At 36.5% G+C, this 24,748-nt stretch overlaps 1 protein-coding gene across 1 annotated transcript in view; it reads left to right on the forward strand.

Moving 5' to 3' along the window:
- PLCL2 (phospholipase C like 2) overlaps positions 1–24,422 on the forward strand; it is a 100,166-nt gene extending 75,744 nt beyond the window's left edge. Inside the window, exons 5-7 of the mRNA XM_066555107.1 lie at positions 388–463; positions 14,372–14,481; positions 23,158–24,422. Coding sequence (XP_066411204.1) covers positions 388–463; positions 14,372–14,481; positions 23,158–23,337 — 366 coding nt within the window. The 3' untranslated portion in view covers positions 23,338–24,422. The remainder of the gene's footprint in view (positions 1–387; positions 464–14,371; positions 14,482–23,157) is intronic.
- The last annotated feature ends 326 nt before the right edge of the window (positions 24,423–24,748 follow it).

A 24,748-nucleotide genomic window follows, 5' to 3' on the forward strand; every position in this document is an offset into this window, starting at 1 on the left:
ATGCATAGGAAAAAGGATGCACTGGGTAATGAGTGATCATCATCCTGAATGTTGGAGTGAATGAGGAAGAGGAAAATTGCATCCAGGTTATCTCAACCAAGCCACCAAAAGTGAATTGCCTGGTTGTATCATTTCCAGTTGCTTTGATAGGCAGTGCACTATGGAGTAGACAGTCCAAAATAATTGTATTTTTTATGCCTTTATGCTACATCTAGGGCACTTTGCTTCCCCATTATGACCAGGGAAAGGAATGTATTCATTATCTTAACGATAAATATTAGTTTATTGATTTGAGTTCAATTTTAAGTATCATTTACAGATTAAAACTTTTAAGTAAAAATTTAATTTTACTGATATTCTGTATATTTTTATTTATTTTTTCTACAGATGATTCACACCATCAGGACTCTGGTTGAAAATACAGATAGCTTATATGAGAAGATAGTACAGTGTCAGAAAGCAGGTAAGTATAAGCTGCTTTTAAAAAATATTATACAGAACTTACTGTATGTTTTTTATTTTCCAAAACTTATGATCAATATTCAACTGTAGCAAAAAAAAAAAAAACAAAACCCAACCAAAACCCAGCAACCAAAAATACCAAAAATACAAAAAAGATTACTGTAATTTAGGCACATCCAGTAAGAGTGAAAAGACATTTCAAATCATAGAAAGCAAAGATTCATAGAATTACATCTTGAATTTGGAAATTGCAAGTATTTTATACGTGGACCGTAACTTGTCATTATAGTCATTTCCACAAATGAAAACACCAAGGTTACAGGAAGCAAAGAGAATGATCTTTCTTCACAACAAAATTTTTTAACCATTTGCTCCTCTTTCTCTATGTGAGAACTTTTCTTCTTTTGATGTGGTAGCCCAGTGTCTTCAAGAGCCTTGGTGAAACTTGAATTGTCAGGAGAACATTGCCTTCTGATAGTTGTGTAACAGTAATTCAGATGTTTGGTTCCTGTGTTTCTTTAGATCTGTTGGGTGGATGCCCTCTGGTTCTGTGTTGTTCCCACAAGTTCTCTGAAAAGTTTCCTGGGTCTGATATATATTTGAAATAGATGGTGCAAGTACTTCTTGACCCCTTCACAAAAGGACCCCTTTTTAATGTGATATTTTGTAACAGTTTTGTCACTTGGGCACAGCTGAGTTTTGAAGGTTTCCTGCTTGTTTTGATAGCATGCCTGACCTTGTTGTTTAAACATGCTTGTTTTCGTTTGAACTTTTAACTGTTTTATAAATAATGTTACAAATTTGCTCAAAGTGATGCATCACATTTTGCATCAGAAACAGGAATGCTGCCAAAGACTCAGCCAAAGCATTTACAGAAATGTTTTGCATGACTCAATTGGAACAAAAGCTTTTTATATACAAATACATTTTTATCTGTCTGATATTTAGCATCCTGTAGCTCCCATTATCTTCCATAATTTTGTTCCATTCTTTGATTTGCTTCTCTGCTCTCCTACAAATTCCAGTCCCTTTGTTTTGTTCCTTTTTCCCAAAAAGAAAAAAAGAATGCTCTTACACCCTCAGCCTTCCTTTACAAACTCCCTCCTGTTAACAGTGGCTTTCAGATCAGCAGCAAGAAGGGCTTACCCACTTGGAATTTCTAGATCTCCCCTTGATTCACAGCATATACTCCTCAGACACTGTGAACTTTAGTCAAACCATAGGACTGTCAAAATACCTGAAAGTTTTAAGTTGCCCTGTTTACTTGAAATTGTCAAACATAAATACCATGAGTGACAAAATATTACTTCACATATCTTATTGATAGATGCAGAGATTTATCTAAAATGCTGTGGTGATTTTGGCTGGGATAGTTCTTTTTCTTCCTAGTAGCAGGTATGGGACTGTGTTACAGAGTGCTTTAAAATGGGGCTGATGATGCAGAGATGTTTTTTGTTGCTGCTGAGCAGTGCTTACACAGGATGATGTTTTGCTTTGCTTGTGTGCATGGCTTTTGCTTTACCCATTAAAGTGTCTTTATCCCAACCCACAAGTTCTCCCACTTTTACTTTTCTGATTCTCTCCCCCATCCACCCAGCAGGAGTAAGAAAATGCACAGCACTTGGTTGCTGGATGGGATTAAACCACAGCAGTACCAAACACAAAATGTATTGTGCTGTTGTAAGGACATTGCCTAGTAGATGTGTGTGCTTGCTTCTTAAATCATCTCCCAGTTATGTGGTGGTAGTGTGCTTAAATTTTTTAGTGTCACCAGTGTCTTAAGCAGTTTAGATCCTTGGTTAGAGGCAAGGCAAAAGCCAGTTGCCCAAATTTTTTTATTTTAGAATTGTTGCTCTTCAGAAAAGATTGCTTTCTACTAGCTTATATGGATTCCTGTAAACTTCCATATATCTGACTTTCTTGAGTCTTACTGCCTTATTTTACATGAGGGACAGTTGGGTCCAGGAATCCTTTGCTTAAGATGATAAAGATGCTTAAAGCCTCTGCTAAATAGTGGAGATTTTGATCTCCTTCAAATGAGAACCCTCCAATGTGGTGACATAAGCCTAAGTATGGATTATGTAATAGATCCTGCTATTTAGGGCAGCTTTAGGCCTGAAGGGTCAAGGCATTTTTTTAAGATGAATGAGCTGAACTGAATTACCTTTTAGTATCGATGGGTTTGGACGATTATCTAATTGATCTCATGATCTCAGTAGATGCTATTTGAATTACAAGTAAAAGATTATACATTTTCTCATGTAGTTTCTGGATAAGGAGAAAACAAAATCATGCCTTTGTCTGGCTTTTTTTCTTCTAGGGCTCAAATAGTGAAAAAGCTGCTAAAATAAGAAGTAGACAAGCTGCCAATAAGCAGTAAATTTTTGTTGTCATAACTAGGCTTATAAGAGAATTTTGTTAAATAGGCAAAGTAGATTCTCTCTGTTGAACTGTTTTCTATCTTAAGTTTAAAAATAGGACTTTTGGCCTCCTATAGAATTCAGACCTAATTTGGAAATAAATGCAGTATTATTTCCATGGTCGATAGCCTTTTGGATAAGTAAAGATACAATTATAGAGATGGCTATTTTCAGAATTCAGGTTTTTTGCTATTAATATTCTCTGAGCACATTTAACTATAAACATCTCTCCTCATTTTGGTTCTTTAAAATTAAATAATATTAAAAACCTCTCTGTTTTGTCCATATCAGCATATTAATTTCAGCTCAACACATTGTTATTAGTTAAGTAGTTATTGAAAGTATTTTAGATATGTGAATAATGAAAAGATATGGGAACATGATATTGCTTTTCTTCCCAGTGTACTTTTATTCTTTTCAGAATTACAAAAATCCACATTACTTCAAGATGACTGTAGTACCACTTATTTTGTTGCTATTAAGCCAGTTAAAGATGCTACAAGAAAATAGAATCTAGGTGCTAAAGGGAATTTGAAGATAATCTGATCCATTCTCTGAATCTCTTAGAGTCCTAAAATGCTCCTGTATTTTTGCTAGAGTAAAGAATTTGAATGTCCAGGTCACCCTACCCCATTTATAGCCTCCTCTGTACTCAAATCACATAATTCCTGAACTCCTCTTTTGAATCTTCCGTTGCATTTTTTGCTTTATAATTCAAATACTGTGTGAGCTCATCCCTGGTTAAATGAGAGAACCATGACTTAGGAATTCATTTTGGTGTTCAGCGTTGGAAGCTCAGAAGAATATTCCAAATATTCATTAAATTACAGGGAGCGATAATTACTAAACACAGCTTGCTGGTGACAAAGAACTGCTGAACTTAATTAAAGGTAGATATGACTGGAGTATTTTTGAGTAACCTGGTGTGATGGAAGGTGTTCCTTCACCTAGCAGAGGGTTTGGATGTAGATGATCTTTAAGGTCCCTTTGAACCTCAAACCATTCTATGATTCTATAATCTTGGGAAATACAAAATCAGTAAGGGTAAATTTTTGTGTGTTGGGGAAAATATTGCCTTGACAATACCTGCAAGGAATGGTTTCTGAGGTTTCTGTTCTAATTCAGAAAATGAAGTTATTGTATAGAATTCTAGCAGTGTCAGTTTAGTGTTAATATGATGCATAAATGTGTATTTCAGCACTGATTGCTCAAACTGAGGATGAATTCATTTTTATAAATTCAGATTCATAAAAAACATACATATTTCTTTCCATATGTTTTTTTTAATAGGCATAGCCTTCCCTAGGCATCTGTGCAGCCAGAATTCTTTTTCAGATTCTTATTTTCTGGGCTCTCGGCTACACTATTCTTTCTCTCCATTTGACCATCCTAGATTTGCCTTATGCACGTCATTTTCCTGGCAGTCATTTTGATGATGTCTGTCCCTGGATGGATTTTTAAGTTTTTTTCCTCATTGTGCGTCAGGACTGAGCTGCTTTCACTTTTCTTGTGTTTGCTCATTTGGTAGCAAGAGTTTCCAGTGCCTGCTGGATTTTCAGTCCTTGTCATGTTGTCCCACAGGCTCTCTGTAAACATCTACCAGGCTACTTCCTTTGAATTTGTTTTTAAAATTATCCCACAAATATAGCTAGATTGACACATGTCCTCCTACCACCTTAACCAAAATAGTTTTCATTGTACTCCCCACTTTTCCTGTATCCATCTGTTCTCTTTCTTCCTCATACTTGGATTCTGAGTTGTTGGAGTAGAGTCTGTCTTATTTATCCCATCCATACAGTGACTGACTTTATTAATAATGCAAGTAATGAATGACATAGAAGGAGTATATTTTCTAACATGTACTCCAGCCATTCTGGATGCCATTAAAGGTAAACACAGTACACAGTATCTGTTAGAAAATAGTTAATCTCAGCTGCATGCAGAAAAATACTAGGATGACAGCCATACAAACACTTCAAATGCTCCTGGTAGTTGAAAACTAAAGGAATAAAATCAATTTTGTTCGAATAGTTGGAACTCTTACTTCTCCACTGTTACTACTTAAGCTTTCCAGCAAAATGACACTTCCACTGAGCTGTTGAGCTTTTTTCCCTTACTGTTTGTTCAGGTTATTTATATTCTAAGTTAGTTTTTGACTGAGGTTCACCAAAATAAAACATGTAAGGAAATGTAATATTCTGGCAGATTAGATAATCCACTAACAGAACAAAAGAAATTTATATACTTAACTATTGAGGAGCACTTTTGACTTGGTATATAGGTGGGCAATTGAGTTTTTATTTACAGTGTGAAAGGCAATAACTAGGTTCCCAATATTTCTGCAGTTATCCCTGACTTGAAAGAGAATTTATGTTTTTTTATGGTTTGGGTACTGTGGAGTTCAGCAGAACATGTTAATCCATGTCTTCTGAAATACTGCCTCTCATCAGCAGGTCTTGGCTCTTGGTTAGAAGCCATTGCATTTAAACTACTATTTTGTAACTAGGGAGTGAAGGAATACTGCTCTGTCTATTATCATTGGACTTTGCACCTGAAAATATTTCATTTTTTTGACTGCCATCAGTAGGACATGCTGATCTTCCAGTTACATCTTAGAATTGGATCCGTTACTGTATTTTTCATGAGATTCACTGTCAAAAGAAAGCAATCTATAATATTCATCACCACCATGTAAGCTCCAACGTCACCTGCTATGGCTAAAACAGTACTTGGAGACCCCTCTCAGCCAGTCTGCATGCTTTGAAATACCTGCTCTTCCTTGTTTTCTCTATGTTCTCATTTTAATAAGGCAGTTATCAAATTGTTTTAACTCCTTTCTCTACACTTGTCACAACATAATTTTCAATGTTTATTAGCACAATAGGCTTTTGCTGATAGTTATTTATGTTTCTGAATTTTCTGTATTCTGTCTATCATTTTAACCTGTTTTTTTCTTGTTTGCTCTTTGTCCTGTCTACTTCTTTTTTTTATGCATTTTTTTTCTTCCTGTTTGTCCTTCCTCCTCAAATAACTCCACTAAGCCTCTGTCTCCAGGTACAGCTCACAGCAGCTCAGATTGTACTGTCATTGCCTGTACTCCCTGTAAACCTGTTCTTCTCCTGTGCCTTGAATATTCTTGAAACGACATTCTAGTGGGGAGGAGGGCAAGTGAAGAGTTGCACTTAGATCAACTTAAATAGTATTAGTGAATAGGTGATGAATCATTTTTCTTTATGCTCACATGTTTGTCACCATAGTTATTCACACCAGTCATACACCACATTTTTCCTGTATTACTTCTCCTACTTAGCTCCCTTGGATGGTATTGGGTTTTTTTGTGAATCTGATATATTTTGCAAATGAGTGGATGATTCCTAGGAGACATCTCATGTACTTCCTAATGATCTCACTCATTGGTACTAAGGCAAATACTTGACCAGCACAGACTTTTGCATTACTCTCTTGAGTTTGCCCCTTCACATGAAGCCTTTTTTTCCCCCTCCTGTTAATGTAATGCCAGAAAAGAAAGAAGTTAGATTTCTGTGGAAGTGTAAGAGATTGATGACTATTGTCAGTGAAACAATGTATGCTCAGCCAGATCTGAACACTGGGAAAAATTACAGTGTGCCATAAATCAGTATCTTTATTAAGTCTGCATTCTAACATTCAATAAAATCAGAAACTTTTCAATAAAATCTCATGGGTCTCTCTTGAGTATCAAGACTGATAAACAAGAGATGGAAACAGCAGTCTGTGGAAAAAAAAATCCTCTCCTTTGTACCTCTCTTGTGTTTATGTCCTCTATTGACAGTCTTAATTCATTCTCATACATGTAGTGGCTGAACTTGACCCCCATTCAGAAATCTTGTCTGTCTTCACAGAGGAGTGTATTTGTGGAATACAGTTTTCTGTACATTGGGGGTGGAATGCCATGAGTCAGTTTTCCAGAACAACTGTTTTATTATGTCAAGGTCTGTTTCTCTGTGAATTTTGTAGAAGCGTTGTTTTAGAGGAACAGAAAAAGTGTTGGTGTGGGTTTTATGAGTTTTGTCAGTTGATATTCTTTTTGTTGACTTTGGTATCTAGAAGGGTAATTTTACATAGAATTGTTCTTGAAAGTGTTTGGAAGGGTGGAGCTGGTTACTTAACCCTTGGAAGTAACAACGTTCTAGCATAGATGTTACACATTTCCTCTTTTCAGCTTCATAACACCGTAAGCTTAGTACTGCAACTACTATAAATCTCTTCTGATGGTGTTTCTTAAGGAATTTAGTGAGCATTTTAAGTCCTCAGTGGCTCCCCAGCATTAAAGAAAGTCTTTTACATGGAGAACTGGATTACTGTGATTGCACATGGGACTGTGTGAGCCTAGACTGGAAGACTAAATACTAATTAAAAGGAAAGGATGGTGCTCAGCAGGCTGTGATGCCATTGTTGTTTGGGATGTTGGAATAAGAAAGTTCTCTTAAGTATGCAATTTGTCTTTACTGTTTTTCAAGAATAGAATAGTAGGGCACTGGGCACCAAAACAGTTTTAGCCACCTAAGTAGAGGCAGTACCTACGTGTCTGTCTGTGTCTGAGGAACATTTCCACCTACTACAGAGATAGTGCCAAAGAGGTCAAAGTAATTAAAAAATGCTGACAACTAATTAAGGTATTGTATTCTTTTGTCAAGTAATTATCTGAATATATTCAATGCATATGATTACTGCCGTGAGCATCTTAAATCTGTAGCAAAATATTCTTAGAACCCACCAAGAAATTCTGATTCTCTAGTTATGGTGTAACATTTTTTTCAGTGTCTTCAGTGGAAACAAAGTGTTTAGAAGTACTTCAGCATCTAATCTTTGTTCCTGCTAAGATTCCGTTTTTGCAGTTAGTAATGACTTTTAAAAAATACAGAGATACACTAAGCATTAGTTTATGAAGGTTCATTTTAAATCTTTGTGTGAAGAGTATTTTGTAAGCAAAATATATGAGAATTTACAAGTATGGTGACTTCTACTGCTTCTCTAACATGATGGATTTGATTTATTGTTGATATGGTCTGGTAGCCAGACTCTTTTCCCAATCTCTTTTTCTGATAAAATTAATTTTGAGAGGAAATTGTTTGTGAGGCTGAAATAGCTGACTGTTTAAGGAATGTAATCTAAAATAAAAATATTAAGAAACATATTTAATGCTGTAAAAAATTAAAGCTGTCTCTTTCAAAGATGCGGCCAAGAGTAGCAGCTGTATAAGCAAATTAAATATTTATATGTGGAAATGAATACTTACAGCCTAAATACTTTCCTAGAATTTTTCATTTCTTTTATTACCGTTTAACCTACACAGTGGAGGAAGAAATATTTGAATATATAAACTGATTTCTTGGATTTTTATTCTTGTAAAGAAGTAATTTGTGTATGCAAATTATTCACAGCATCTTTGTAAGTATTTGAGTTGAATCTACATAGTGGTAGACCTGCAAGGTGTGGTAACCTAAAACCTGTGAAGTAATCAAAAGCTGTGAGGTATTTCCTTTACATTTAAAAAATTTAATGTTTATTTAATTTTATTTTGTATTTATAACTTTTTTGAAAAGTATTTAATTTTATTTTAAATCAAAGAGCTCTACCAGAAATGAAAGAAACTATATTTGGCTTGAGTGAATTTAAGTGCTTCATACCTGGAGTATTACCAGTGTTAACTTCATATAGGCATAGTCAAATTTTGTTTGTTACTCATTTCACGTTAGGCATACTCAGTGTATGCATTTATTGCCAGAGTTTCATCACTGTGCTGTTTCACTGGTAAAGTTCTTTGGAAGAAAAAAAACTTAGCAGGAGGAGCCCACCTGCTGTGTAGTCATGTCTCAGCTAGGTTGTAAATCATCTCTTGGCAAGAAAGCTTTCATCAAAGAAAACAAACGAGCATATCAGGGGAAGATTTGGCTTTAGAAATACAGCTGAGCAAGTGTTGTGCTGGCTGTTTTGCTAAAAATTCCTTGAAAAATTAGTATCTTGGTTCTCAGCTAAAGACAAGGTGTGAATTTTTTTGCTATAAACAGAGATTGCATGCCAGGGCTTTGTGATATGCCAGGGCTTTGTGATAGGAGCTCTTACAAAAGCAAACAAATCTCAGAGTTCCAAATGTTCCCGTACTTGTACCATACAGGTATGTACTCCAGTTTTCCATGTTTCAGTTTCTTTTCACATCTTGATTTTAATAAATATGTAATTATCATCAGACAGTTCAAACAAATATACATATATTGTATGTAAAACCATAATTACATGCAGCTCAGTGACCTAAGGCCACTTTCCCTTTTAATGTATGCTTCTTAACTAGTTTAAAAATAGCAGAATCTATGCTGCTTTATATAGCACATATAACTTATGCTGCTTTATATAGCACATTTTAATTAATATCTTAAATATGGTGCTTTGGAACTGTAGTGAGAGCCCAGTAGTAGGAGGAATTGCTAACCAGCTTCCAACAGCTGTCGTTTCTAGTTAGTAATTAAAGACAATAAATTTTATATGAAGTAGCTTCATTTTAAAGAAAGGAAAAAACTATTTTTTCAAGCTAAATACAGTTGAAGATAAGTGTCTTTTATTAGTATCAAAAATGTTGCTTTTGAGATATATCACCAAATAATATTTTTTATGAAAATACAGTGTTGGGATTGCAACAATATGCTGGGCATCTTTGTTATAGCATTTCAAGCATCAGTAGAACAATAACTATATTTTAAACTCATATGACTGTCATAAGTTCTGAATGGTTTTGTATCTACTGAACATATTTGTGAAAAATTAAACACTAAGGATCCAGGACATAAAGCAAAGCTGAAGTCCAGTCTGGAAGCTATTCTGACAGGGGATGACTCAAAATTATCATCCTGTCAAGACAATTATATTGCCTTGTATGCTTTATTTAGGAAAACTTCTTGTTATTATAGTATGTCATAGCAGTAAGACACATTGCTCTCTCTCCTGTCATTTAGTCCTTGTTGAGATCATAAACATAAATGTTCTATCAGAACATGGCAAGCATGAGTTAATGCAGGTTTGACATCCTATGCATGTAACACTGTAGGTCATCCTGCAGCTGGTTGAGGAAACACAGGGCTGTAGGGTCCTTAAAGTCTGCTTCCCAGTGCACCTCCTGAAAATGGATCATGTTGAGCTGTATTTTAAAATGAATACGAGTTTTTGATCTGAGCAATTTTCTCATTTTAGAACTGATCACAGACCCACATCTACAATGGTAATAAATTTTACTTAAGTTCTGATTTTGCTGGTGGACATCCATCCTAATTTTGTCTTTTTAGCTGCAGTGATCCTTTGAGGTCCGAGGTCTTACCTGACTGGTCTAGAGTATCTAGAGAGCAATTGATCCTCTTTTGGTTTTCTTTTTGCAAGCTAGCCAAGCAAGTTTTTGTTAATCTCCTCAATGATAAATGGTTCCTACTGCATCAAGTGGCCTTATAGTGTTTCTCTTTTCTTCATGCCATTTAAGTTATTGAAAATGGAAGAGGATTGTGTGTAAAATTTCAGAGTAGCATCTTGGATGTAAGGTATTCCTGGAGGAATGAAGAAGGGTTAAAGCCATCTAATGCATTCCAGGGCTGTGGGAACAGGTCTGAGAGAGAGGGAAAAGCTGAGACAATAATGAAATTCAAACTAACCAGCATTCACTGGGGAACCAGAAAGAGATTCAGCACTGATGGGGAAAATATTATTTGGAAATACTGAAGGATTGCTTATGAGAATGCTTTAGAATGAGCAAGTGTACTGCAGAGGAGAAAATATGCTCTGAAATCTCTAGTTATGATTAGGAAAATTTGTCAGCAGTATTTTGTTCACTGTACAAACCTGCTGTTGACTCATGCTATTGCTGTTTTGTTACATGTATTACAGTGTATTTACATGCATTGCAATAGTTGGGGTGAATGTTTTACTGGAAAGCTGCTCTTTTTAATGTGAAATACTTGAATCCATTTTCATTTTGCAAATGCTTAGGAAATTGTATGGCTTCTGTCAGCTCACCCTTACTTATGCAGTGATGACCAGCCTTCTTAATGCAGTTGTGCAAACTAAGAGCCCTTAGTACCACCATGCAGAAACTCAGATGGGGACCAAATAATGATGTTTGAAACCTCGTCACACTGTTATAAGCAGTAGGCAAACAAGTTAAAGAAAGCTAGAAAGTAGGACTAAACCAGTCAGCCTCACTTCAGTCCCACAAAAGGGGGGATATCCTTGGTGATATTGAACAGCCACCTCAGCACACCTGTTCTCTCTGATCCTGGTTTTGAGCAATGGGGTTGGTCCAGAGCTGCCTTTCAACCTCAGTGATTCTATGCAAGTAAGGATTTTAGTAAAGAGTTTCCAGTCAAAAGAGCTTTTTAGATTTGAGCTTTCTGGCTCAAGGCAACAATCAGTAATAATTTCATTGTAGATAAATACATTTGTGCAGTGGGCAAAAATTAAAACACAGAAAATATAATCCAAACTGAAGAGCACACATCCTATATATTCTTTGTGGTCACTCAGAAAGTTGTGAATTATATCTTCCTTAACATCTGCCACAAAAAATGGAAAATGTGACTAACTTGTGCTTTCTTTGATTGAGGTGGTATATGCAAAAATATAACGGGTGATACATCAGGTTAATGGTATGCCTGTTACCATTCAAGAGCTCTCAGGCAGTTCAAAATTACTAATTGACTAATAAATCTAGAAGTAATTAAGCCTCATAAAAGTGACTTGTTTATTATATCTTAATGAGAGTGAGAGCTGAATTTTTATTTGCAAAGAGACAGAAAATTGTTTATATAAAAAAGTAATTTAACCTTGAATTTTCTTTGTAAGCATATCCTAAAGGCATATTTACATGGGTTTATATGGACATGTAAATTATTTTATTAATTTAGCTGTAAATGAGAATGTCTTTCCTCTTTTTTCCTTTTTCTGTTATCTTGTAATAAGTTTAATTTTGGAATTTAACACTTGTGTTATTCCTTTGCCATAGTTAAAGCATGAAATAATTCCAAGGCAAAGTGCAAGAAAACCAAGTGAGAACATACTAGATGAATGCCAAGAGAGACATAGTCAACAGTTAAATGTTGTGCTGCATTCATGCTCTAAAATTTAATTGTCCATATATTGTGTACCAAATACAAGTCATTCCTTTCAGCAGATGGAAAAACGGAGACAAAGAGATGAAATAATTTGTTTCAATTAATCAGGCAAGAGCTAGTAATGGAAGCAGAAATAAAATTCAAATCTGCTTGTTCCTGCTTGTGTTTTTAGGTTTAGTGTAGCATGATGATGAGGAGTTTGCCAGTCTGTGAGAGATGTTGAGGATGCCCCTTTCAGTATCAGTACCAATATTAGTGGTGTTTAAGCAGGAGGCACCTGTCAGCTGGGGGCTTACATGTGTGTGCCCTGTTGGCATGATCTGACTGCTTCATTTTCTGAAGAAGGGTGATGAGACGTTCCTGCCAACTTCCAAGTGTACTTAGCTGGGGTGGAATGGCTTTGGCAGGACAGAAATGTGTCATAGCATGAGTGTAGACTGGGAAGAGCATCACCACAGAAGGTTGTTGGTGAACATATTCTGGCTGGCAGAATACACAGTCACCATTGTGTCCACGTTTGTGATATCATGAGCTTTGTATATATCAAAATAATCTGAAATCTACAAAGCACCAATTCCACTTTTAACATGCAGGCGGTCAGCATTATTCTTAATATCTTTCTGATATTAAGAATAATGCTGCAGCATTATCTTTCTTCTTTAGTTCAAGTTATTATCGATTGCTGCTGTCCACTGACTTAAAAAGCAATAAGTTTAAGATGGAAATGAGGTGCAGAACTTCAAAAGTTTGTCAGTATGTCTCAGAAGTCATTGTACAGATCAGAAAATCTGTACTGTTGTGATGGCTCTAGAAGTGTAATATTGTAAATAGGGATCTGTGTATAATCTTTTCTTTCCATAATCATATTGGGAGTTTATTATTTTGGTTGATATGAATGGGAAATGGATACTTAGAACAATGATGGGTTTATGAACTTTAATTTCTCACCTGTTTAGAAATTTGTTTTGGGGAAATATAAGATGAACATTATATTTGAGACAGCAGAGGGAGAGCTGTAGAGAAGTGATTGAAATAAAAATTATACACTATGTTAATTTGGGAAAATATTTGCCATTTATTTTTCTTGTAGCAAAATTTAAAATAGTAAGAAAGGGTAGAAAGAACAATTTTGCCTTTCAAATGAATCTATGAATACTTTTTAAATATGTGTGTGTGTGTATGTGGGAGTTAGGTAAGGAAATGTACAATGGAAACATTCAGTCATCTCTCTTTCTTTTAATGAGACATGAGTGTAGGATAAAGAGATTGTGAAGAAGAGATAATGTCCTTAAAAGTCAGTCTTCTCTCAGATTGACACCCAAACCAAGTTCTTGTGCTTATTCATGGTAATAAAGTACTTGTAAATTTTGAAGTACATACACTCACTGAGCAAATAACATAGTTAAAAGTATAATTTGTGCTTTAACTATTATGTTCATAGGTGTATGTCACAACCACTTGGCAACTTTTGACCTCAAAATACCCTGTACATTATTAGATGGAGATCCTGAGAGCACAACTGAGCTATGACCTTCATAGGAGGGTAGCTGTAATCCATGTTAGTTGCTCTGTGTACCCATGGAAGGACATTTGACTTCTCCTGTGTGAAAGAAACAGTTTAAAGTTTATTTTTATATGGCTTGTAACAGCAGCATGGAAAGGAAATTATGTTTCTGCTATCTGTGCTGTGTTAAAACAAATTCATTTGGTCTGCTCAGTGCTTAGATCGAGCTAATCTAAATTTTACCAAAAATTTTTGATTTGCAGTTTGTCAGATACAGATTTTGTGGACACAGTAATTTACATGGTGTGGTAAAATATTGTTGGCATTCCTTGGCAAGTTCACTTGGCATTCCTCCTTCACAGTTACTCCTTTATTCTCAGGGATAAGGTAAAGTGCCTAGTTTCTGAGCAGACTCCGTGATATAAATTGTAAGCTGGACAACTGTGATGTAAATGCATAAAAGAGTAAGGCACAAAAGAAATTTATTGGGCCAGAGTAGTTAATGAAATTACGGTTTCCATCCTATAGCAACTACAAAAAGGTTTTTACATGTGGTACAACACATTCAGTTGTGCTTAGAGATTATATTTCTATAGGAAATAATTGCTGGGCTCCATCTTTGGTATAGCAATGACCTAACAGGTGCTTCCATGGATTTTGTCTTAGACAGATTTGGATGTATTGGCATGTTGTATAACATTGAATCTTACTACATCAGATAGATTTGTGCTTGAAGAATAAAATTTCTGAAGCTTTTTCTCTGTCTTTTAGCCTCATTAGTTTCAAGTTGCTATCTCTATGATCACAAAAATGCACTAAAATAGATACTATATTTGTCCCTCTTTTATTCACTACAGCAATGGAGTTTCATGAAAACCTGCACAATATAGGAGCAAGAGAAGGCCTAAAAGAAAGAAAACTACAAAAATCAGTAGAAAGTTTTACGTGGAACATTACAATTTTAAAGGTAATGTGTCTTCCTTTGGTTAGTTACTGTATTTTTCTGTTCAAGACTGTAATTCTGATATTTTTACTGGTCATTACTCTGTGTCACAGTTCAGCTGGCTTTATTCACTTCTATAATCATAGTCAGTTTGATTTATATAACCTGAAACACAGCAGAGTCTCAATATGACTTTTTATTCTCATGCAGTGTTATGGAAGCTTATTTCATTTAGTTTGTCTGACATTTTCTTCTTGCAATCTTTTAACACTGGCAGGATCCTTTCATACCGGCTGAAACAATGACTCTTGGCTTCTGCAAAGCGGCTCAGGCTGGAAAGCAGCTATGCCATTGTTTAAACCCTGTTTTGTGATTTGAAGTGTTAAGGTTAATGCAGTTACTGAAAAACCCTGTTTTGTGATTTGAAGTGTTAAGGTTAATGCAGTTACTGAAAAACAAAAGGGAAGCTGTTACTGCTGCAGTCGATGATGAATGGTGGTTAATGGTAGAAGCAAATTGTGTTCATAATCCAGACTGGGATAAATTGAGTGTGTGAGCTGGAGACTCTCTTTACATTTTGTTGAGCACATTTGCTTACATTTTGACAAAAGGCTAAATGGTGAAGTATAAGAAAAGCTTTCAGCCAGAGACCTTCAGGAAACTAGAATGTGGAACAGTTCAGGTTTCCTATCGGTGATCTTTGATCTCAGCAGAGTATATCAAAATTAGTAGAGATAGCAAAACTGCCTCCCTTAATTTATTCCCTCGACTCTAGCTCAAATTATTCAAGTTTGGTGTTTACATCCACTAGTGAGTTCTTCTCTCCTACTCAATCAAATACTTCTTCACAACATTGGACTATAAAGTCTGTTTTAATTATAAAGAAAATTATTTTCTCCCACCTAGTTTTTATTTTTAGTTCTTCTTGAAAATATGGTTTCATACCGCCTCTTCTTACAGTGAACTATGACAGAAAAGCAGTAATGCATATGTATTTCTCCAGCTTTCCATGCTGGTTTGAACTGTTAAGCTTTTCATGAGGTCACTTGGTGCTCCAATCCCTCTTGTGTTATACTGCACAAATCCAATGCAGAGGAGAATCAAAAACTGGTGAAATTTGCTACAGCATGTACAGTTAATGCATTCTAAAAATATGCAGGTTCTGCTTATAGGTAAAGGACCAGAATATCACATTTCCTGTATCAGAACAGAGTTTCCTGAAGACAGTGTATGGGATGTGTAATGTATCAGTCCTGTGCTTCCCAGAGGATAGAGTAGAGTTAGTTCAGTGGCTTTGGGTGAATGTCAAAGAAATAAATTCCTATCCCTTTTTTTCTGTCAAAGGTGTCAGATACCAGCTTGGATAGGCAAATCTATTTTAATGCTTCCTGAAACAGCAGTACCTTTGCTTCATCTCTGCTTTACATTCTGAACATAAGGGTTGGTGGGGGGGAGGTTTGCAGTTGGTGAGTGACTGAAATGTGAAGTCGTGATTCCTGCGTTCGCCAGGAATTGGAGGAGCCACATGGCAGGTGTGGCTCTGAGGAGCACTGAAGGGCTTGTGTACATGTCCTTAGGATTGTAACATAGTTATAAAGTTAGAAGGCCTTCCTTTTGAAGAGATTATTGAGAAAATCTCTTCAACATTGATTGGGTGGTATTTTTCTAGTCAGAGATTAAGATCCTTTCTTTTGGAAGGTACAATTAGTCCCATAATTAATACATCAGTTAAAAAAAAAAGGTGAGATTTTAATCAGCCTGTTGTTGAAATTTTAACAGGAGGCATTACAGAACATCTTTAAAGTTATTTTACAGGTACTGCAGTTCAGGCATCTGCTAAGTCCTGTTGCTCACATTTAGATATACAGAAAGTTAAAAGTGAGATTTGTTTGAAGTGACACACTGAGGTTTTCCTCTCCAAACTCTTTAACTGTGGGCTATAACCATACTTTCGTATCATATAATTAAACAGAAGTTAAACAGTTTCTAAGACACATTTCCTGTCTGGAGAAAAAGATCTGCAATCATAATTTCCATCTCACTGTCTTTCCATTGCCATGTTCCCAGTTCTCAAAAAATTATGAGATAACAGGGATGAAAAGTGAACATCCACATTTAAGTAGAAATTGAACAGAAGAGCAACAATCTGAACCACTTTAAGGATTTCTTTTATGTGTTGAATTCCCTGCCTTCAAATTAACTTCCTTCTCAAATAGTACAAAAATGAACGTGGAAACACAATAAAGATGTGGACTCTTAGCTATGATACAGGGATTATTGTGGGGCTCTGAACAGCCTTACTAAATAATCCTGCATGAGTGCCATCCTCAGCTCCTGCACAGAGGACTCATGGCATGCTCACATGGTGTGGTTAATGTGTTTTCCAAACTGATCAAGCTGCATTTTACCCTCGAGATACATATTGATTGTTCTCTTTCAGTTGGGACATTTTGACTGCAGTTGATGCAATGGAAAGTTTGATAAAATAGCAAAATTGACAGCTTAATTCTAGGGAAACTTTGTTTAGAACATCTGATGCTAAAGTTATTAAGTATATCTATGTGTTTTGCATGCATATGCATTACAGTTACTGCTTTAAAGGATTTAATTTTTCTTAATTTGAAGCCGTGTGGCCAAATTTGTTAATAGTATAGTATGTTTGAATTCAGCTGAAATACTTCCATCCAATTTGTGTATGTGTATATGCACACATGCCCATTCTTATTCACCCCGTATATGTACACAGAGATATTTAACTTCACAACATCACTCAGAGTAAATTTGGTCTGTTGCCTGATTCAGAGATTGTAAACTGCTAGAATATCCATCTCTTTCAAATAGACAGTTATTTGCTAGTAATTTATTTATTGTTACTACTCAGGCTCATATTTTCTAAATATAGATAATCCCATTTTCTGCCAAAAGTACACTGTTGAAGAAGGAAAAACACTCTTAAGTGCTGTTGCAGCAGACTCCTACAGCCTATTGTAAAAATTCATGGACTTGTCTGGCATAGAAAAACTTGGAGAAAAACCCTCTATAAGGCTCAGAATTTGAGATGCCCATAGGAAGAACGTAACAGCAACTGTAAATTAGTCTTGGCAATGAAGAGCTAAAGAGCTTTGTTCTAAAGACAAAGGGAGAGATCAATGGAAATATTTGGAATGAAGGTGGGACTCCTAACTTCAGCATTTGTTAGATGTTTCTTGTTGGCTATGAGCTTTTAGGCATGTCACATTATATGATATTAATTACTTTCTCTTACAAGGCATGCAGTCCATGGCATCTGTTATCTCTGTAATAGCATTAGTTCTGCACCTACAGTATTTTAAAAAAAATGTATTTATAAATGGAACATTCAAGGCACTTGCAGGACTGCAGCTTCTTACTACTTTTTAAATAATCTGAACTTTTTCAACCAAATCTCCAAGTGAATTCCGGCAGCCACAGAGCATTCATAAAGCCTCTGATAGTTGCTGCCTGGTCCTATAGGTCCTCAGAAGACATCCCAGTTCAATTTAAATATCTGAAGCTACTAGTCTCTTGATGTTGCTGGACTGATGGGATTTTGTCTCCTAATTAATCCCTTATTTAGAAGTTAGGAAGTTAAGGCCTTTTGTCCTGATTCCAAAACTTCACTCAAAGCATGTCAGCTGGGCATGGAACACTGTAATGTGTCACAGAATAATAGAATGGCTGGGGTTGAAAAGAACCTTAAAGATCATCAGTTTCAACCCTGCTGCCATTGGCAGGGACACGTCCCACTCCACCAGGTTGCTCAAAGCAATGTTTTGTTGTACTCTGAGGAGCTCAAAGCAATGTTCTGTTGTACTTTGAGGAGAAAGGGATAGTGGCTTCTTGCATTTCCTGATAGGAGCTTTGGCTTCCAGACCCTGAGCTAAAGACCAGTCATTAATGATAGAGTTTCTTGGGATTTTTTGGGGAAAGGATGCTCATGCAGTTATTTTAAATGTCATCTGTACAATTTTACTTTCAGGTTCAAGAACTAGTTAATTGAATATCATGAGTGAATACATAAAAGCTTATGAAGGTAGCTGTGCTGAGACATTCTAGTTGATTCCATATCTGACTGACTCTGAAATGGTACCTCATTTTGGATGTACAAGAACTGATAGGAACCATTTTGGGTTTGTTTTCAGTTTCTGTTATGGAGTTCAGTTACTAATTATGATATAAAACACTGCCTCTTAGCCAAAACTTTCAAAACAAACAGAATGTTTTTAACATTGATTTAAGAAAAAATAAACCAGATTAGATGACACAGGCATATTGGGCCAGAGAGGTTTAAAGGGTACTGAATTGGGCTTCCAAATTAATCCATATTCTTTATTGCTGCTGTTTACTAAAAGCTTTTGAATGAATATCAGTTTTGTTCTTTGACTTCTTTAAGGTCGTTTTTCATGTCTGCCTAGAAAACAACTTTTTCTGAAGCCTGTGAACATGAAATATTCAAGTTACAGAGTGCTCAGTTCTGTAAGTGAATTTTAACCATGGTGAAGGAAAGGTAGCAGTGGTTGCAGCGTTCTGCTGTGAGGAGAGCGCTCTCCCAGTGCTCTGCAAGGCCCAGATCCATCCTACTCCCAGTTGGGAATTACTACAAGCTGCCTGTTAACCACAGTGCTGGAAGTCAATTCAAGTGTTTTGGTGTGCTTGCCAGACAACACTAAGGACTAAATTAATTTACATTTTGACTTAATCTGAGATGAAAGCCTGGTGAAGACAGCCCTTCCACTCTGCAAGAAACACACTCTTTTTCTTCTACAACTGCTTCAGATGCCAGCATCGAGTTCTCTGTGCAAACCAGCTTATTTCTTGGAATGTGGGGTTTTTGGAACTCCCTTAAGATAAATCTGCTTGCCTAAAGTTTGAGCTATTTGTAGATCTCTTGTATTGACTTTACAATATGCATTTTATCAGAGCAAGTTGCTACAGTCATTTGAGGCTGCTAAGAAGGTGGAAGACCCCTGAGTAGTCCACAGATCTGAGAGATTCCCATGTTCCAGCTTGCAGTTATCTGACTTTGCTATTAAGTCAACAGCACTTACTGTGAAAATCAGGATGCATAAAATAAACAGAATTGAAACTGAACCTTGAGAGCCCTTGGAGAAGAGACATTTGATACCTAACTAGAAAGAAAGTCTTTGCGATTGTTTAATTGAGAGTATGATGGCAGTTTTTATCCAGATCTGGATGACTTTTTAAATTTTCTGCCTTTCTGATGCATTGTATTACTTTTCAGTGGTGTTCACTGTGACTACAGCTTGAATCTTTGAGGTGCAGGCATGCTGTTTCATTTCCCCAGCATACATCTTCACGATGGTAGATCAACAGAAATAGGCACTTCACACAAATCGTGCAGAGCTCTCTCACTTGAGCTCATGGCATTTTTGGTAGTAGTGGTGTCTCTTGTTTTATCTTGAGGTCAAGACATACCGGTAAATAATGGCGACACAGCTGGTTTCACAAATATTTTTCTGAGTTCAATGGCATTCAGAAATTCTGAGCATTGGAGAAGAGAGTAATGAGCACTGGTGCATTTTTCTATTTCACCCTGGTCTGAACGTGCTACTACTTGGTCAAATGTATTTAGTCTGAACACAGTGTCTGCAATAATCCAGGCTTTCTCCTAGATCCTCTTTTGTCTTCGAAGTTCATCTTCCCTTATTAGAATTGTCCAGATACTCTCAGTTCCCTGCTGCAAACCAGCCATTCCTGCTAACCCCTGATTTTTTCTTCCCTGCTTTCCTACATCCACTATTCTGTTCCCCCTTGGTGCCTAATATTTTCTTCTTCCTCCTTGCCACCTCTAGAGATCCTTCCCAATGAGTGTTAATTTTCATTTTCTCATCACCTTACCCAATTTATTGCGTTCAGCAGCCTTCTCCCTGCTCAGTGTTTTTGTTTTTCTTTCTCACCAGCTTTTATTCTCATTACCAATCTCTCACTCTTTTGGGGTTGTTAGTTCTTCTACTTGTATATAATTTTCAGGCTACTTTCAATGTGGTGGATTTTGTTGATTTGTTTTCTTTCTGTATTCCAATCCCAAATGTTACCTCAATCTTTCCCTTTCTCTGCTCACCTGTCAGATCCAAAGTTATTGTTGTTGCACTGTGTTTGTGTTTCACCATCTCGTCTTGCAGTAAGATCTAGCATCCACCTTGTATAATGCAGTCCGGCTTCCCTTTCAGCAGCCCTAGGCTTCTTACCAGGTCAGTCCCAGAGATTCCTCTTGCACCCTCCTTTTCCCCATCTGCCTCTTCTCCAGAGTCTGTCTCAGGCTCTTCCTTCCTCCCCTCTAGTCTGGCTTTTGGCCTGCTTGCCTTGGCAACCCAGTGTTGGTGGCTTGGAGAAGCCATCCAGGAAAAACCCAACTTTTTTCCTAATGCACATTCATTATTCTGTGGGAATGGAATACACATTCTCTTACCACATTGCTGGAGCTGTCGAGTTGAAGGATGATCAAGAGTGGAATTCTCAGTGATTGTACTAACCACATTCAAAATCTGATTTTTGTTTATTGAAAGCTCTTAACTTGGATCTACTGCCCTGTAGTCATTCCAATTACAAGTCCCTACCCCAAGTGAGAGTAGGGAAGGAAGTATAAAGATTGTTAACAAACTTCTGATGGCATTTCCCCATCTTTATTCTCAGAACTGAATGAACCATATGGATGAGGTTAAAGAACTATATTAAACAGAAATAATAATAAAATCTGCCAATGGCAAAAATCCTGCATAGAAAGTATCAGCTTAAGTAGTTAAAGTTTGGCAAGCATGTAAGGAACTGAAAGCAGGGGTGTTTTTTTTAACTGAGAAGTTTTGGGCAACCTTATTAATAGACTGCTTGCTAGCAGCTCTGCCTATAATAAACAACTTGATTAAAATTCCAGAACTATATTCTACTAATCCATGTAAAAGAGAACTTGGGCTAGAAACAGATGCACTCCAGATATGACTCATTTAGTGTGCTGGAGTGTTTTAAATTAGCTTTTAGTTGTTTGTAAGTTTGGAAAAAAGTATGTGATTTTTATAAAAAGTAGCCCTTTAGAAGAAAATATTACTGAAGCTTGTGCTATGATTGATGACATTCTAGATTTTTTCCTGTCTGGTGATCAGAAAAAAGACTTCGGCTATTATTGTCTTGGGTGAGGGGAGGGGGAACATTATTTCTTTGAAGAAAGTAAAATTTGTTTTCAATTTGTGGGTCTCAAAGACATAAGTCTGCTCTCTTCATTGGATAGTATTTATGTTCTGAGTTGCTAAAGAAGCATCAGAAGTATCACACCATGAGTGCACACGTTTTTGTCTGACTGCTATTCTATCTCTACTCCTGTATTTTTAAAATCAAGAGGTAAAGATGCATTTCAACCCTATTTGGCAGAGGAGAGGCAACGTATATCTTTGGAAGAGATGCTAGCATGTCTTCAAGAGAAATGTCTGTCAGGAGACAGAATTTACCCAGGAGGAACAGACATGACAGGAGAAGGTGCAGTCAGTGTTCATATCTCATTGGACACTGGTACTGGCAGTCTCAAGGAACTACAGTACCTGGATTTTGTGTGTGTGTGTGTGTGTGTGTATTTCCCCCCTTCAGGTATGAATTTGTCTCCTTCAGGTATTTTCCTGTGAGCTGTGGAGCAGTTCTCCCTTAGGAGCACGAGCACAGCACAATCACTTTGGCCCTTGCAGACTTGCTGCTCTTGTTTTTGACCTTCTCTGTGCCCACCAGTAAGACAGACATGCTCACCATGTGCTGCAGCCTTGCTCATTTGCTGCAAGTGGGCAGGGTAGGCAGATACCAGCTGCAGGGAAGGCTGGCCACAGTCCACAGTGAGAGCTGTTGCTGTTAGAGAGCTTTAATCAATACAGAGAGATGGAGGACTGTAGAACAAGAGCCAAATGACCTAAGCCTGGGACAATTCCTCTTACAGCTTTGCTTATAACTTAATTGCTATGAAGAGGAAGATTGATGTGGCTCTTAAGGACGTGGTTTAGGGGTGGACTTGGCAGTGTTAGGTTAATGGTTGGACCTGGTGGTCTTAAAGGGCTTTTTCAAACTAAATGATTCTGTAATTCTGCAGAGGGATAGCGATAGTGCTGAACTGCAGACAGCCCTGTGAAGTCTTTGTCATCACTGTCCTTTTTATGTGCTGCTCGCCAGTCTGTGTTTTCATATTTCATGCATTGACAAGCATTGGTCCTTTACTATCCTGCTATTGAGTGAATCACATTGCTAAGGAAAACAAATCCCTAGGAACCAAAAAACCAGGAAAGCTTTAAATGGCTCCCTGAGGTATTAAAATCAATCGTCACAGTTTTCATTATGCAGAAACATTTATAGTCCCCATGGATTAAAAATACAGCAGAGATTACTTGCTTGAAAACTGTTAGGAAGAAATTACCCCTACCCCTTTGCTGATGCCACTGATTGCCTTCAGAGAAAGCAAAGAGCTTGATCCTTTTTAACACTAAATAATCCGTATTTGAGTTTTGTTTTGGTTTTTGAGGAGTTTTTGTTTGTTTCATTGGTTGGTTTGGTTTTTGGTCTTTCTTTTGGGTTTTTTTTGATTTTTTTTTCAGCAAGACAACTATACTTTTAATCCAAACCAAGCAGAAGGGTGAAAGAGAAGAAAATGCTGTTATCAAATGTGTATTCTAACTGCATTTTTTCTCCCTACAGGGACAAGCTGATCTTCTCAAATATGCTAAAAATGAAGCACTGGAGAATCTGAAGCAAATCCATTATGCCACTCTTTCATGTGGACTTAATAAGCCAGGCACTGAAAATGCAGAAATCTCAAAGCCTCGTCGAAGTCTGGAGGTCATACCTGAAAAAGCAGGTGATGAAAATGGAGAATGAGAGAAGGCTCTTCTCGTAATTTTGGAGTTTATAACTCTGTGACCAATTGTAGCTGCATAAGACATTTGCTTTGCACTTACTGTTGGAAAATATTCGGAATTTTTAAAGCACAACTGGAGAAGCTAATTACAATCTATTGAAACTGTGAATGTATGTAGCAACTCTGCTTGTGAAGGCAATGATTTTGTGTAACATGGAAATTACATTATTGGCCTAAATATAGCATATATATGTAAAAGATACTGTAATTCAGTAATCGCGTGCTGAGAAGTTCATTGTAGTGCCATCAGGAAATGAACATTTTTTAAATGAGATGTAACTAGCAGGAAATCAGTTGACAGAATTTGGCAAGATGCCTTGATTTTCAAACCAATTTGATGCAAAGGTTGTTTCTTTCTTTGCACAGTTTGTTAATTGTGCTAGTGAGATATATCATTCTTTTGAAAATCAGGTCTAAAAAAGTGGAATCCACATGTTTCACACTATATGTAATTCAGCCACTTGGATATTTGGGTTTGAAGTGGTATTGATTTTATTGTTGAGCCATAAATTAAAATGAGAATGTAATTAGACAGTGATCACTGACTTCAGTGCACTATAGGAGAGCCATTATGTGAAAGGAAAATGTGCAATCAATCTGATAGCCTATGTCAGAAGAAGATACATACCTATTTTGCCTAAGATCTTCTGCAAATGTGTGTAGATAATGTGACCAAACTGCAAGCAAAACGGTGTAAATAGTTTTTCATTTTGTGAAGTGAAGTGCTCATATTAAAAAGAGTTTTATGAGATTGCTCCCAAACAAGTAAAGCTTTTAACTAAATTTTAACTTTTTTATTTTTTGAGTATTTTCTTCCTTACAGAATAGGTGATATCTCAATAAGCAGGTTTGTCAAAAAAATAAATCAATTGCTGTTCTGATCTTTTTTGGTTTTCTGACAACATTAGGTAAAGGTATTGTAGCTGATATGCTCATTGTAAAATGACTATACCAACCTAGAATGTTCTCTTACTGTTTCTGATTTAACAATAAAATGGACTATATAATTACAGAAGCTAATAAATTTGAAGAAAAACAAGCTAAATCCTCTGGAGATCAAAATGCACTTTTTGTTCAGTTGTGGGGAAAAAGAGAAGGTGGGGAAAAAGAGAAGATGGGGATGGTTGTTGAAAAGCATTATTTTAAGTAGAAGTCTACAAGACATGGATTTTACATGGATTTTTGTTTTAACCAATTCAAGATGCTCTTTCTGCACTGAGGGTAATGAAATCTACCTCTGTATAACATCCCGTAAAAGCCAATAGAGCTCTGAACAAAAACACCATTACACTTCATTACAATTCATTGAATTATTAGGGACTTAATTTGTTTTCTAGGCATTATAAAATTAAAGTGGGGATGGGGTGGGAT

Source organism: Molothrus aeneus, chromosome 1 (genome assembly GCF_037042795.1).
Source record: "Molothrus aeneus isolate 106 chromosome 1, BPBGC_Maene_1.0, whole genome shotgun sequence".
Taxonomy (NCBI): Eukaryota; Metazoa; Chordata; class Aves; order Passeriformes; family Icteridae; genus Molothrus; species Molothrus aeneus.